At 47.5% G+C, this 15,904-nt stretch overlaps 2 protein-coding genes across 2 annotated transcripts in view; both read right to left on the reverse strand.

Moving 5' to 3' along the window:
• NECTIN4 (nectin cell adhesion molecule 4) overlaps nt 1–5,488 on the reverse strand; it is an 87,734-nt gene extending 82,246 nt beyond the window's left edge. The window contains exons 1-2 of the mRNA XM_081842461.1: nt 5,368–5,488; nt 1,120–1,570 (exon numbers count right to left, since the gene is read on the reverse strand). Of these exons, the coding sequence (XP_081698587.1) occupies nt 1,120–1,159 (40 nt within the window). The 5' untranslated portion in view covers nt 1,160–1,570; nt 5,368–5,488. The remainder of the gene's footprint in view (nt 1–1,119; nt 1,571–5,367) is intronic.
• A 2,681-nt stretch (nt 5,489–8,169) lies between these two features.
• On the reverse strand, nt 8,170–14,513 carry LOC309330730 (lens fiber membrane intrinsic protein-like). Its single transcript, XM_081842562.1, has 5 exons — nt 14,348–14,513; nt 12,349–12,598; nt 10,307–10,447; nt 9,082–9,216; nt 8,170–8,411 (listed from the first exon to the last, which is right to left on the reverse strand). The coding sequence occupies exons 2-5, from the start codon at nt 12,521–12,523 to the stop codon at nt 8,344–8,346; spliced, it is 519 nt and encodes a 172-aa protein (XP_081698688.1). The 5' UTR covers nt 12,524–12,598; nt 14,348–14,513; the 3' UTR covers nt 8,170–8,343.
• Between the last annotated feature and the right edge of the window lie 1,391 nt (nt 14,514–15,904).

Genomic DNA, 15,904 nt, shown 5'->3' on the forward strand with positions numbered 1-15,904 from the left:
TTTCTTTGCAACAAAAAAGTTAAGCTTCCTGCATCCTCAGCCAAATGGACCTCCTCTTCTTTTTTTTGGCAACAGGTTTGCTTTTTCTAACTTTCAAATGTCATTAAGAAAATGAAGAAACCTGGAAATCTGTTTTTGGTCTTGCCCTTACGGTTGTCATTTCAAGGGAAGAGCTTGTGAGTGTGTTGACAGCTGCAAGAAATAGGGTGGCCCATCCCTCTCCACTCCACCGAAAGGACCAACAGCAGCCTGATATTGCGGGGGGGGGGGGAGGGAGTTGCAGCAGCTTCAGCTTTCGACACCCAATTGGTTTCCATTCCGGGGGAAGGGGAAAACATCACTTGCTGAATTTCCTTGGGTTACGTTACCGCAAGGGCACCAAACAGGGTATCTCCGGACTGCAAGCCCTCTTTGCATTTCCCCCTCCAGCAAGAGGAGGGAAAAAAGAGAGGGATCCCATCCCAGCTTGCCTTTGCAGATGGCATCAAGAACCTGGGATGCCGAAGCACCTCACTTCCCAGGAGATCAGGGTTGGAAGGCACCCAAAGGGTCATCCATTCCAACCCCCCACAATACAGATGTGTAGAACTATCACAGGCCAGTTCATTCTGCAAAAGGTACTGACAACCGTCCATCTTTCCTCCAAAATCCTGATACATACATCCCCAGGCATCTCATTTTCCAGCTCATCTCCCCTTAAGAATCTGCCTTTTGCAAAACAGGCTACATCAAGCAGAGGCTCTTTAATCCACAGCAAGTCAACAACAGGGGATCAAGCAATGTCTAGGATCCCTAAAACACACAAACACACCCTCTGCCTTTCCCATCAGGTACATAAAGGAAGGCTTAGGAAGGTGGGTGGGTGGGCCTGGAACGAAACCGAAGCAGGACTTTCCCCCATCCAAAAGCATCCCCCCAAAGCCCAGCAGAGATTAGGCAAAGCTATCATTACCCAATTACTCACTAAGTCGGTCTGTGGGAAATAAAGGAACTACAAAAAAAACCACCCCATCTCTCTTTCAGAGAGCTCAACAGTCAACGAAAAGTCTGTGTGTTGTAGAGAAAGTCGAGGAGGGGGTAAAACGGAAAGGAAAAAGAGCCCAGAGGGCGAGGACTTACCGGGGATAGCCAGCAACAGAAGGAAAACTTTCCAGATCATGGCGCAAGGTGGAACCAGCTGATTCAGCTGCTGCTGCTGCTGCTGTCAAAGTGCTTTCCGCAGGCTTTAGAACCAAAGTGGCCAGCTGGGTAGTGGCGAAGAACCTCTCCTTGCCTTCTCAATGACAACAGTGCCCGAGTTAAGGGGCAGTGGGGAGACAGCTACTCAGCTTTTAAAAATAAAAAGAGCAGGGCGAGAGGGATCATGCCAGCTGAAAGGGGGACAAGGGGGCTGCCATCCTTAGGCTCGATGCTTCCGTGACTCCTGGGAAATGGGTCTTTCTCATGGGGTGTCCGGGAGAGGGTGGTCAGGTCCCCCTTTCTTCGGCGGCGTTGGTGCGGTGGCTTGCTCCTTGATGGTGCTGAGCAATCGCTGCTCTGTTTTGAAACTCCACAACCTGTTCTCCACGAACTGCCAGAGGGAGGGGAATGGAGACAGAGAGAGAATATTAACCTGTTTGGCAAGTTTAAACAGGTGTTTCTCAAGGGGGGGGGGAGGCGGGTTTCGTTTATAAAAGCGAAGGGAGTTCACAGCCCAGTGCCAGAACAGCTCACCAGCGGTGTCAAGGCATCACCTTCCTGGGTAAAAGCTTCCCAGCTCTGATCCCAAAGGCCAGAGCTTGCCTTCCCCTGCCCCACTGACCCATTCCTCAAGGGCCAAAGGGAAGGCCGGACACCAGGAAGTCAGGAGATATGTGGGTCACTCAATTCTCACTGGAAAAGTTCAGCCTGGTCAGATTTTGCTTCCCACCACCACTACACACATGAATTTTTTTTTACAAGAAAAATCAGATTGGTCCTCTAAACCTAGACATCTTTCCCCTGAAGGAGCACTTTTCTTGGAACAATAAGACAACCTTTGCCAACCTGGTGTTTTCTATGGGAGTTGCCATCCAAAACATCTGGAGGGCACCAGGTTGGCAAATGCTACTGTTTCCCAGGTGTTGATACTGCATTTTCTCATTGTTTGGAAACGGCAGTCTTCCATCCTTTGGGAAGTGCATCCATTTACAACGGCAAGCATCAGGTAGTAGGTGTTGTTCTCTCCACCTGCCACCCCGTGGTGGTGGTGTTGTTGTTGCTGTTGTTGTTGTTTTGTTGGTTCAGCATCTAGTTTGCTGTTTGACTGCCGTTAAAAACACCAGGAGAGCTGTGCTGGATCCGGCAATTTAGTCTTGCATTTTGTTTAAACACTGGCATGGAAATGCCTATGGGAAGTCCAGAAGTGGAACACGAAAACTGCAGCACTCTCAACTGGTCTTCTGGGACATCCCGTCACTGATACTGAAGACAGTCATGAGAACATAAGGAGACCCTGCAGGGTCAGGCCACTGGCCCTTCTAGTCCAGCATCCTCTTCTCACAGTGGTCGGACAGACAGAATCATAGAACTGGAGAGTTGGAAGGCACCCCAAGGCTCATCTAGTCCAACCTCCTGCAACACAAGAATCTCAGCTAGATCAAACATGGCAGATGATCATCCAACCTCTGCTTAAAAACTTCCAAGGAAGTAGAGTCCACCACCCTCAAGGGAGTCCGTTCCACTGTCAAATAGCTCTTTCTGTCAGAAGTTCTTTCTGATGTTTAGTTGGAATCTCCTTTCTTGCAACTGGAATCCGTTAGTTTGGGTCCTGTGCGCAAGCTTGGAACACAAGAGGCCTCTCCCCTTTGTGGTTTCCAGCAACTGGTATTCAGAAGCATTAGTTCCTCTGACCACAGAGGCAGAGCAAACAGCCATCATGGATACCAACCACGGACAGCCTTATCCTCGGTGGATCTGCTGTAAAAAAAGTTCACCTGCACTGATTAGTTTTAAAGCCTCCTTGAGGAGCAGTTTGTTTAAAAGAAATTAATAAAGATCAATTCTCTATTGTATGTTCAATCTATTTTAATGATTTTATTGAGAACTGCCTTGAGCAGTTCATTAAAGGCAGTATATTTTAAACAAACAAAATACTGGAGAAGGCTTGGGCTATTAGCCACAGGGCCTTTCTCAGGCTGTTGCCATTTTGCGGGAGGGGTTCAAAAGGCATACCAGGAAATGTAGGTTGGCAAAAATTAAAGTGAATCAAAGCTATGTCTCCATAGTGCAACAAATCAAGTTTAGGAAATAAGGAACTGGACTCTTCTTTTGCAGTTAGGATAGTGAACTGGGAAATGCACTGAAAAGTGCGGAATGAGTGAAAGGATAGCAGGAAGACGTGTAAACACCCTGCAAGGAAATCAGGACAAATGCTCGTTGTCCTGTTATCACCCTGCAAACAAATCAGAATGAAAGCTCAATAAAGACTGGATATGATCTTGCTTACTTCCGTGTAAGCAAATCAGGAGGCATGGGTTCCATAAACAGGTATGGGTTCCATAAACAGACCTCTTCCACACAAGGCCTCCACCCCACCCCACCCATGACCACATTTTATCATCATTCATTAAATGAAGTTCCTGTACAGGAGGTTAATCAACCTCGTTGGAAAATTCAAGACAGATAAAAGGAGGCAGTGACGCTACCAACTTGGATGGCTTTAAAAGAGGATTAAACCAATTCATGGAGGAGGTAAACTATTGATGGCCACTAGCCGTGATGGCTGTGCACAATTGCTCCACAGTTGGAGCCAGTATAATGCTTCCGATTGCTGGATACCACAGGAAAGTGCTGTTGTGTTTGACTCCTACTTGCAGATTTCCCAGCAGAGGCGTCTGGTTGGCCACTGTGAAAACAGGATGCTGGATTAGTTGGGCCACTGGCCTGATCCTGCTGGCTCTTCTCACATTGCTGCGTGGGGAGAGACATGTTCCTTTCCCCACAGATCTTTTCCATAGTTGGTTAGTCTTTACTTTCTTGGTGTAATTCTACAAACACAACCGTTCTAGGAGTTGCTTATGGGGAACTCCAGGGCCCAAGGTGCCCACACACAGGCACAGAGGCATCCTGAGATGTGAGGGCAACATAATCTGCTAGGTCCTATGGCTACTCACTGCCAGCTCTGCCCTTACTCCACCTGCAGGCGTAGGTTGATGATGTCATCGGCCTGCACCAGCAGCTGGAGTGCTGGAAATGCAAAGTTTCTGAAGGCCAGTAGCTTCAAGGCAGTGACCCAACCCATCAGAAAACACACTTTTCAAGTGCATCGAGAGATCTCTGGCACCTCCAAGCAGAAATGCCTCCTAAATGATGCTCCCAAGTGTACGGGGAAGGGTTCCAGCTCAGCGGTAGAGCATCTGCTTTGAATACAGGTGGTCTTGGGTTCAATCCCGGGCATTTCCAGGGCTAAGCACAGCACCTACCTGACTGAAAGAGCTGCTGCAAGTCAGTGTAGGTTAAGTATAGCCAATGGGGTGCCCTCAATAGCTACTAGCCACAATGTCTGCATTTCACCTCCGTTGTTGGATACAGTACGCCTCAGAATACCCATTGTTGAAAACTGCAGAAGGGGAGAGTGATCTTGTGCTCAGGTCCTGTTTGTTTCCCAAAAGGCTACATGATCCAGCAGGCTCTTCTTATGGCAACCCCCCCCCCCAATCCAGAGACAGTCTATCTAGAGTCCTAGGTCCTTATGGGAATTTGGCCACCATGAGAACTTAGTTTGGGGAGGAAGCCTATCTGTGGTGTCCTCCAGATATCTGATGGACTGCGACCATTGGAGATGCTGGCCAGGCTTATGGGCATGGCCATTGTGGGGCCGAGGTTAGAGTGTTGGACTACTAGGATCTGGGAGAGACCAGGGTTCAAATCCCCACTCAGCCACAAAACTCATTGGGCAACCGTAGGCACCGCTCAGCCCAACTCACTTCACAGAGTTGTTTTGGGGATTGAGGAGGGGGGAAACCATGTTACAGCTCCTTGGAGGGAAAGGTGGGATAGAAATGCAATAAATAAATGGAGGTAGCCTTCCTCAGTCTAGTGACCGCCAGGTGTTTTAAACTATCAATTCCGATTTATTGATTTATTTTAAATGGGAGTTGTAGTCCAAAAGACCTGGAGGTCACCAGACTCAGGTGAAGGCGAGTGCCGCATGCCCTATGCAGCAGTGGGGGCTTGTATAAGCGACCATTATAAGGTGGAAGGGACGGCCGACCCCTCTTTTGGCATTCAGAAGCACAAGCCGGGGAAAGGCGCCTAGTGGTTCTCCGGAGAGCTGGAGAAAAGCAGTCCCTCTGCTGGGAAAAGCGGCTCATCTCCTTCGCTGGCTTCGAGCCCAGAAAGTTTTACCTGTCGCAGGTTGCTGCATTGGAAGGAAGGCAGGCGGGTGGCCGGGCGGGCAGGCAGGTAGGCAGGCAACTGCAAAGGGGCTCGCGCGTGTCCCTTCCGTGCCCCGCCGCCGCTGCAGGAAGTCCCAGGCCCGCCGACGCTTTGGCTCCGCAGTCAAAAAGGGGAAGCATAAAAAATAGCCCCCACCTGCTCCTTTCTTCTTGCCAGGCGTCCGCTCCACTGCGCATGCGCCCCGACCCCCTCGCCCACAACCTTTGCTCCAGGGTTAGGTGGCCAACTTTTTGGACCAGCCCGGCTCCCCTGCCTCTTTAACAACAGCTTCCAGCACGTGTTCGCACTTAGTGCTTTATTACCCAATAGGCAGGCTTAGCTGGTGTTCAGGGCACCAGCAATGCAGGGGCATATAAAGAAACGGATTGTTATTATTATTTTTAATTGGCATTTGATTAGTTCAAAAGAGGCATCAAAGTAGCCACCATGGGAGAGAGCAGAACTTTGCGAGACTTCCTTATGCTCCGCTACAAACTCCCAATTTTCTGTGCTCCTTTTTTTCCTAATCCTCACCTAAACCAGGGCGGCACACTACTAACATAGATTGAAATAATGTGAGGAAATCAAACTTTGTCACGTGTTGCATGTGATGTACATGCATGTACATATCAGCATACATGCAATTTCTGTGTCTGTTTGAAAAATAAATGTTGTTTTATAATTGAATATTGTTTTATTTTTTAATTACATGGGGGGCACCATAATCTTTTCAATGCTTAAGGCCTCTAAAGGATTTAATCTGGCTCTCCATGCCACCACCTTATTTCTGTCCCCCAATTTCCTGTGCAAAGGAGCAGGCCAAGCTGCCTGACAACCCTAGTCCAATCCACAGATGCCCCCCTCTTTCCCACCCCTGATGCTAGCAAATTAATGCATTCAAAACAGCAAAAACATGGCAGCAGATTGGTGAAGGCTGAAGTACGCTGGCAGGATTCCTGTTCTAAAATAGCACCTTCTTGCTCTCTTCCACTTTTGTCAAAACAGTTTCTTTCAGAGAGATTCTTTTCATGGCACATTGTGAACACCGTGCAGGGAACCGAAAGGCCTTTGATTTCCTGGAGGAAAAGGTCCCAGGAGAAAACTATGGTAATAAAAGCTGCACTTTGAACTGTGTGTAAAATCCTGAGCACTGCGGCGCTTTGCTTTCTTGAAACAGTGTGTGCGAAAAAGAAAGTGACACCCACCCGCCAGAGTTGCCAGCTCCTGTTTCCCATGCCTTTAACAAGAACAGCTCAACTCCACAACATGAAAAGTCTCAACCTTCTATTTCTGCACCTGCCAGGTGCTGCGAAAGGCTCAGGAGCGAGCAGGGCCGCCTCCCCCCCCCCCCGATCAGTTGGCCACTGCCCACCTGACCTACAGCAACTCCCCCAAGAGTGACTGGAAGTTGCTATTTTTGAATCCCAGTCCAGTGTGATTTGGTCCAAAGGAATATTTTGTTAGGTACTTCTACATGCCACATGTGGTCAGTCATGGGATGATTCCCACAGTCGCCTACTCCATCCGTGGCCTGATTTGCAGGCAAAACATGAATGGCCCACAAGTGCTCCCCGGTGACTAAGAAGGTGTGTGCCTTGTGAATGGGCCCTGTGAATCACAGCTCAAGCAAACACTGGAGAGAAAATGGGTGTTTATTTTTCCTGTTCAATGCAAGGACTTGGGAAAACAACGTGGCCCTCTGCAAAGGCCCTTAGTGAGGCAGCCCAGGTTTTGTCCAAAATTGACAGGAGAGACGGCTAGGTTTGCCTTGTCTCCACACCAGCATCCAAAAGCCTTTTTCCTTGGGCTGAACACCTTGGGAGCATCAGCAAGCACACTGACATAGATTGAGCACACATCAGACATTTAAAGGACATGGCTTTCCCCAAAGAATGCTGGGAACTGTAGTTTACTCCTCAGAAAGCTACAATGCCCAGCACCCTTAACAAACAATTAGGGGGGGGGGGAGGTCATGTGCTTTAAATGTTTGGTGTGCAGACCACCACATGCACTTGATTACACCAGAGGTTTGGTGCTTGCACATTGCTGAATCCTCCACTGGCTTGGTAGCTGCTGCCCTCTAGTGAATTTATGTCACAAATGTCATGAACCTGGACTAGAGACCTGAGGCAGGACAAAGGCCTGGGGAGAGAAATGACAGTGTTTCTGCACCAATAACAAGAATGCCGTTGTGGGTGAACAACACTTATTTACTCACTATTCTCCTAGCATCATGGTTTTTACCTAGCCTTCCTCCCAGTTGTTTTGCCCAGTGCAAAAGAGGTGAAAACAGGGAATCTTAAATTATAGCTTTACCTGGGAGAGAAGCAGAGGAAGCCTATTCCTGTTTACTCACAAGTAAGTCCCATTGAATTCAGTGACGCTTAGTGCCAGATAAGCTGGTATGGGATTATACCTTATTGGCCTGGGGATGAATGCGCTCAATGTGAATGCAGTAGTAAGTGTATGGATCAGCCTTCCTCAACTGAGTGCCCTTCCAGATGTTTTGGACTGCAATTTCCATCATGCTGGCTGAGCCTGATGGACAGTGTAGTCCAAAATAGCTGTGCTGGCTGGGGCTGATGGGAGTTGTAGTACAGATCATCTGGAGGGCACGGGGTTGGCAAGGGCTGTTGCAGGGATTGGCTGATGGAGGACCCAGCTGGAGTCCCTTGCCAAGGCCATTGAAAAGCCAGCTCCTTCCTAAAAATAAAAATAAAAATGGCAGTGCAATTCAATCACACTTCAACCACTCCTTGAGAGTGTGGGTTTCCCCCAGCATCTCAACAGCAACCTTCTTGATTTTTTGTGTAACTGTTGTGCAGATCCAGAAAGACAATCTGGGGAGGGCTTATGAGGGAAGAGGCAGCAACAAAGTCAGGAGTCCCAAGCGGGAATAATCTCAGACATCTGGACAGGATGGAATTGGGCCAGCGTCCCAGAGGGTCAGCCGCTTGCCACGTCAGAGCCGTCAGAAGATGAGTTCCTGGGGACAGCGCAAATGTGGAACACACCTGAGGAGAGAACGGAGAAGCCAGTGAATCACGGGAATTACCATATAGTTATTGTTATTATTTATAATTTATCACCTGCCCTTCACCCTAAGGTCACAGGGCAGGTTACAATAATTTAAGCCCAATATTAAAAACAGTTTAAGACAACTTAAAAAGCTCAGAAATAAGGTGGGTCCTAAAATATACACCCCATGTGTCAAAGGCCAGGGTGTGTCTTCAGCATTTGTTGGAAGCTGTGTAACAAAGGTGCCAGGTCTATTTTTGTGGGCAACTTAGGGGCTGCCACAGAGAAGGCCCTCTCCTGGCCTGCCACACCCAAGCTTTCGAGAGAGCTGTGAAATTGAGGGCCACCATCTGAGTGACAGACTTGTTCATCTGACGGACCTCCTTTTGCCTGCTCTTTTCTTCTTTTTATTCTTATTTTTATTTTTAATTCTTGTATAGCTGTGGCCTGTTGGCTTTGCTAATAAAGTTTTGATCTGACCCAAGCTTTCAAAGGTAGTAGAAGCGGGCTCCCTATCCTAACCTTAGCATAAGTAAATAACAGAGGAAAATAAATGCAAATAAATTCCTTTGGAAAGACCATAATGCCCCTTGGATCCAGTAGACAGCTGAAGTTAGTGAGGAGACCCATGTTTGGGGTGGAGAAACTGAGGGGCACTCCTGGTACCTGCTGAGATGGTGAGGATGACAGCGATCCATCCCAGAATGTAGGACCAGGAGAACCTCCATTCGGCATAACGCTTTCCGTAGAAACTTACTGTCACTCCCGTATACACCGAGATACCCAGCAAAGCAAAGAGTCCTGGAGGAAGGAAGAATAGACAGGGAAGGAGCCCAGAGTGAGATTGTAGGGGGACCATTCCATTCCACACATCCCATTTTCTCAGCAAGGACCTTTGGCCAACTGCTGGGATTCTTAGGGTTCTTGCAAGTAGAGGTTTGGGGGTTATCGGAGCAGAAATGCCACACAAAAATTCTGAAGGGCACCAGGTAAGCGAAGGCTGGCAAGTGGATCTGGGAGTGGGGAGGAGAGGCAGAGTCAGCTGGGGGCTGACAGCTGCCCTATGCATAGCACGAAACAAATGAAATACCGTGAAAATCCCTGAAACGAGAAGTAATCGACTAGAAGAATCAAAAAGTTTAAGGAAAAAATTAGAAAAACCTAAAATTGAACAAAGCCTTAACGGGATGCAAGCTAAAAACCTTGTTTCACTGAACTATTCAGTTTCTTTAGAAGGAAATAGAAAAACCATAAACCTTAAATGACCAAAATTTAAAAAAGGGGGGGGTAGAACTCCCAAAAATTCCGAAGTATTATAATCCTAGCTAGACCTAGGTGAAGCAAAGCGCAGTAATAAAGGATTGAGGACTCAAAGATAGTTTCTAATACTGAATTTACAAAAAAGGTTTGAAAAACTAAATGGCAAGTTTTAGACAAAGCACAACTTAAAGGAAGCAAAGCACTGTTATAAAGAGTTGAGGACTCAGCTGTATAGCATAGCAGGCTAGTGTTTCTGCTCTGGGTTATTCAATAATCTGGATTCCTCCAGCCTGCTGCCCGTGTTATGTATTCAGCGGTCTGTGTTTGCCTGAGCTTGAGTTTTGGACTAAGGATACTGAGCCCCTGTGTTCTGATTTGATACATGATATCCAATCACAGAACATTTCAGGATTTGGGCCTCTGCCATTGGCCCTTAAACTCTGAGTTATGATTTGCAGCTTGGAAGTTTGGACAGCCAATCACGTTGGGAGTGGGAGTGGCCCAGGCCTTCAGAAATGTATAGAAGCAGTTGCTTTGCCCCTGTTGTCCAGTTCTGTTTGTCCAGTAAAGGTTCTTGCTGTTATCACTGTGAACTTGCCTCATGGGAACCCACCTGCACTTCAGCACGTACCTGCGATCAAGAGTGTGATTCCTGCAGAGCGAGTGCGTGTGGATCGGGCACTACTGGAGTAGATGGTCAGCCCCAATATGATCCCGGCGAAGGAGGAGAGGATGGAGAGGAGCATGAAGGCTCTGGTGGCATCCCAGAATGCTGTGCAGGGAGGAAGGCACAGTGAGAAGCAGCAATTCGGAGATGCAGGCAGGGCAAGGGCAGGGGGGCGGCAGTGGCATAGGAAGGAGGGTGCGGTGGTGTGGCCTGCCCCACCCCGGGTGTCATCCCTGAGGGGGTGACAAAATGGCACACCGTGGGGCCTGGCCTGCAGCGCGCCCAAGCCATGCGTCTCTCCTGGGAGTGACACAGTGGCTCAGGTCCCTGCGCTGCCCAAAACTGCAGCATGGGGCTTGCGTCCACCAAGTGGACTGGGTGGGCAGCTCGTCGCGCCTTGCCTCACCACCCCCCTGGGCAAATCACCCTGCCACTTTGGGTGCCAGAGCAGCTAGCTACACCCCTGTGGGGTGGACTTGCAGGGGCTGTTGTTGCCAGCCCAGCCCAGCCCTGCCTCCAGACTCAAGCTAGAGGTTTAGGGGTTTCTCCTCTGCCTCCTCAAGATGGGGCTCAGCGACAGAGCACATCCTTTGTGTGCAACTCCCTGTTCAATTCCCAGCAGCTGTCGGTAGGCGTGAGAGGCCAGCCAGAGACTTAGCTTAACCTCAAGTGGGGTTAGGAACACAGGGATCTGTCCATGTAGTTGAGTATTGTGCGCACCAACCAGCGGCAGGTAGATCTTTACCTGGAGATGCTGGGGATTGCATGCAAAGCAGATACTCTACAGCCACAACCACAAACCCCTATCAAGGGGATCACAATATGCAGGCACACAAATTCTAGCATGTAAAATGAGATTATATCAACAACCATGTCGGATTTTAGAGTTGGAATGAGCCATTCAGCTTGAAACACATAATTTGTCCGAGTTCCCCAGTTGTGAGGAAAGTACTGGAGATGTAAACCAGGATCATATATCCCTGTAAAAATTACAGTATAGAAGGACATGCGCTAACATTTGAACTGGGCCACTTTTGCAAAGACAGATTCTCAGGTAGTCAAGGCAGCCTGCTAGCTACACTTGGCTTCCATAACTGCTTTTGCCAATGGATTGATCCACCAAGCCATGAAAAAAAATCTAGGAACATTAGCGTTGCTAAATAGGTTGATAATTATTACTAGGCTATAGACCAGTGGTGAGCAAACACCTTTTGCCATGAATTTGCTAATGAATTTTGCAAATTGGGATCTAGAAGTCCCTCTGTAAGATAGCTGGGTGCTTTTTCTTATCCAAGTGGCAGGACATAGGGTAGTAGTGAATAGCCAAAGATATTAACTTAATTTTTTAAAAAATTAGCCATGAGTAAGGATAATTATCAAGCAAAGCTAAGGATAAAGGTAAAGGTAAATGTACCCCTGACCATCAGGTCCAGTCGTGACCGACTCTGGGGTTGTGTGCTCATCTCGCTCAAGAGGCCGGGAGCCAGCGCTTGTCCGCGACAGCTTCCGGGTCATGTGGCCAGTGTGACTAAGCCACTTCTGGCTAAGGATAGGTTAGCCCAAATCTGTTGAGCATACATTTAGGCAAAGCTGGTCACTGATTGCAAAAGGTGGTCTGGAGAGTTGAATCTACAAACTGACCTCATGGCTACATTGTCAGCCCAATGGCTGGTCCCAATAACTATTCCACAACTGTGATTTTGGACCAAAATAGCTACCTTTGCTCTTTATGTACCCACAAAGACAGTGACTGGCCCAAGGTCACCCTGTGAGTTTCATGGCCAAGTGGGGATTTGAATCCTGGTCTCTCCCAACTCTTGGTCCAATGCTCTAACCACTACACCACCGCTGGTTCTCTCACACACTGGCTTCCTGCTCAGAAGCGGGTTGCCTGCATGCTAATCATGTGTTCTCATGGGCATCACGAACCATTTTTCATATGAGGGATCCAAATGCAGTAAATAGCCTTTTTCTTAAAAGTTGTCTCTTGTGCAGCACCCCATTACCGAGTGTGATGGTGTGGGGGTGGCACTTGTTCCCCACACAGAACCGCCAGAGGCCTTGGTTGCTGAGGTTGCCTGAGTAGCGGTACTGCATCCAGAAGTCTGTCGCCGTGGCAACGATGAGGAGGACCAGGCCGGAGGCTGCACACAACAGCCCACCTCCCATCAAGTTGAACATCACGGACCACTCGCTGGTCTGGGGCTCGGGAGGAGGGCCTTCCTCCTGCAGAAGGACCAGAGGGGAAGGGTCTGCCTGGGGAGGGGGCCCCCAAAGGCCAGGGTGTTATGGGTAAGGAGAGAAGAGTTATCACCACCAGGTATTAAATTCTTCAGAAAGAGAAAATTGAATTCGGAGAACTATGTCATTTAAGCAAAGCAAAGCATTTTTTTTTCAGCCCCCGCCCCCCTTTATTTTGTTTTTGCTAATCCTGAGGAGAGACAAGTTTGCAACATTGCAGGGCGCTCAAAGACCGTCTATCACCCCACAAAATCATATTCAACCAAATACAATTCCTGATTCATACAAGAAGACTCTTCGCTCCTGTGGTTCCCAGAAAGTGGGTATTCAAAAGCATTGCGGCTTCTGATTGTGGAAGCAGAGTGTAGCCATTGTGGCGAGTAATCATTGATAGCCTCTTTTGCAGTCACCCAAGTTTGTGGCCATCACAGCTCCCTGTGGGAGCAAGTTCCATGGTTTAACTATGCACTGCATGAAAAAAGACTTTCTTTTCTCTGCCCTGAGTCTTCCAACATTCTGCTTCGTTGCATGCCTTAGGACTCGGCAAGATTGGAAAAGAAAAAGCGTTTTATATGCGTTGTATATGTGATATAACACTGTGACACCAGATGGTGCTGTGGAGTCCTGCCTTTCCCTACCAAAGAGTTTGCAATGCCTTAAAAAGAATTGCTTCTTTGAAGTTTTCTAGGTCCAGCCCTGGTGTTATCAGAGAGGATGGGGAACATTTTACTATCCACTTTCTCCATGGCATGCATAACTTCTATCATGTAACCTCTTCCTTGCCTTTAAACGGAGAAGTCCCAAACGTTGCAACTTTTCCTCACAGAGGAATTTCTCTACCCATTTGATCATTTGGTTTCCCTTTCCTGTAATAATCCTTTTTGAGGTGTTGAGACCATAACTATACACAGCATTCCACATCCACCATAGATTTATATAATGGCATTATATCGGCAGTTTTATTTTCAGTCCCTTTCCTAATGATCTCTTAGCATGGAATTTGCCCCTTTCGCAGCTGCCACGCACAGGGTCAACATCTTCATTGAGCTGTCCAATATGGCCCCAAGTTCTTGTTCCTGGTCAGTCACCCCAGTGTGTGTGTGTGTGTGTGTGTGTGTGTGTGTGTGTGTGTAATTAAATGTTCTGTTTTACAGTTTAAAATACTCATTTAAACATCGTCAAAATATAAATGACTACCCTTCTTATCTTTTCATGGTTCATTTTGAATAATACCAATCCCTGCATATTTTACAAAAACTAAACCATTCAGTATTCCATTATTGCATCCATCAAAACTTATTTACACTGTTGAATTTATCTTCATGCTGCCAACGTTTTTAGGTGTACACAATGTTCAATAAACATTTTCCAATCTTCTCTAAACGTATGTTCTTCTTGTTCTCTAATTCTATATATTAAGTCTGCAAGCTGCGCATATTCTGTCAGCTTAAGTTGCCATTCTTCTTTAGTTGGGACCTCACTTGTTTTCCATTTTTGGGCTAACACAACATGAGCCACAGTAGTAGGTACTAAATAACCTTTTTTTAATACCTGGGAGATTCAGTCTGAATCATCTCCAACAAAAAGGACTCTGGGTTTTTTTGGGAAAGTACTTTTAAACATTTTTTTCCCAATTCATTATGTATTATGAATTGATTAACAGTCACCCCAGTTTAAACCCCAGAAGCTTATATGTGAAATTAAGATTTTGAATAGAACACTCCACAATCCCTGGTTCCAATCAAGCCTTATGTTTCAGCTTACCTTCAGTGCTCAATCCTCAGAATGACCATTATCCAAGAAATTCAGAGATAAATAAACAGAGAAACCCAGCTAACAAGTCTAAAAGTTTTCTGCTATCACCATTACCTATTCTCTCTCTTTCTCTCTCTGACTTTTCTTTCCCCCTCTGAAAACAAACAGAGAGCAAAAATGCTGTAAAGATGGGACTTTTATAGAGTTGCCTCCTCTGTCGCTTTGTCTGATGGATGACCAGGCTGACAATAGCCAGGAAGCATCTCGCACTTTCCCTCTCTGCAGGCTTTTGCTGATGCAGGATGTGTGGAAGACCAGGTGCTGGATTGTGGGGTGGGGGGGGGAGAGAGCCCATTCTCTTGTGGTGGGAATAAGCAAGGCAGGCAGATCCTGTGACCCTCTAAACCCCCCTTTTCCATGACCCACAGGGATCAGTTGTTGCATTGTTTGGAAGATGCCTCCCAATTGTTATTTGGCTGAGCCACACTCGTTTTGTGTGTCCTCCCCGCTCCCCAATTAAAATGGGAAGCATGCCGTTGAAATGAAATGTAGGGTGTATACAAGCCACCCACGGTCAGTGGAATCCTCCAGTTGAGCTTCTGCTCAAGTCCCCGTTCTGATGGAAAAGAGAAATGCACAGGACACAGCAGGCAGCCTCTGCCATGGACAGATCATTTTACTGTAGGAGGAGACAGCCAGAGCAGTAAATCATGCAGAGATGCAGCCAGCGAGCAGCCACATCTGTGAGAAGTGAATGAATGAATGAATGAATGAATGGAGTGGTGTGATGGTTGGTCGTCAGACTAGGACCCAGGAGAGACCAGAGTTCAAATCCCTGCTCAGCCATGAAACTCACTGGTGACCTTGGTCACTGCCTTCACAGCTTAACCTACCTTGCAGGGTTGTTGTGTGGCTAAAATGGGGAGGAAGAGAATCATATATGCCAGTGTTTCCCAACCTTGGGCCTCCAGCTGTTTTTGAACTACAATTCCCATCATCCCTGACCACTGGTCTTGCTAGCTAGGGATGATGGGAGTTGTAGGCCAAAAACATCTGGAGGCCCAAGGTTGGGAAACACTGATATATGCCACCTTGCACTCCTTGGAGATAACATTGGGATACAAATATGATCAATCAATACGTAAAATAAACAGGTATGGGTATCCCTGGTTTCACATATGGTTAGTTTTTGTTCTTAACTACGGAGTATAAGTGTGTATGGAAGTGAGAGCTGGACCATAAAGAAGGCCGATCGCCGAAGAATTGATGCTTTTGAATTATGGTGCTGGAGGAGACTCTTGAGAGTCCCATGGACTGCAAGAAGATCAAACCTCTCCATTCTGAAGGAAATCAGCCCTGAGTGCTCACTGGAAGGACAGATCCTAAAGCTGAGGCTCCAATACTTTGGCCACCTCATGAGAAGAGAAGACTCCCTGGAAAAGGCCCTGATGTTGGGAAAGATGGAGGGCACAAGGAGAAGGGGACTGCAGAGGACGAGATGGTTGGACAGTGTTCTCAAAGCTACTAACATGAGTTTGACGAAACTGCGGGAGGCAGTGGAAGACA

This window comes from Podarcis erhardii (assembly GCF_964252035.2).
Source record: "Podarcis erhardii genome assembly, chromosome: 15".
NCBI classification, from domain to species: domain Eukaryota; kingdom Metazoa; phylum Chordata; class Lepidosauria; order Squamata; family Lacertidae; genus Podarcis; species Podarcis erhardii.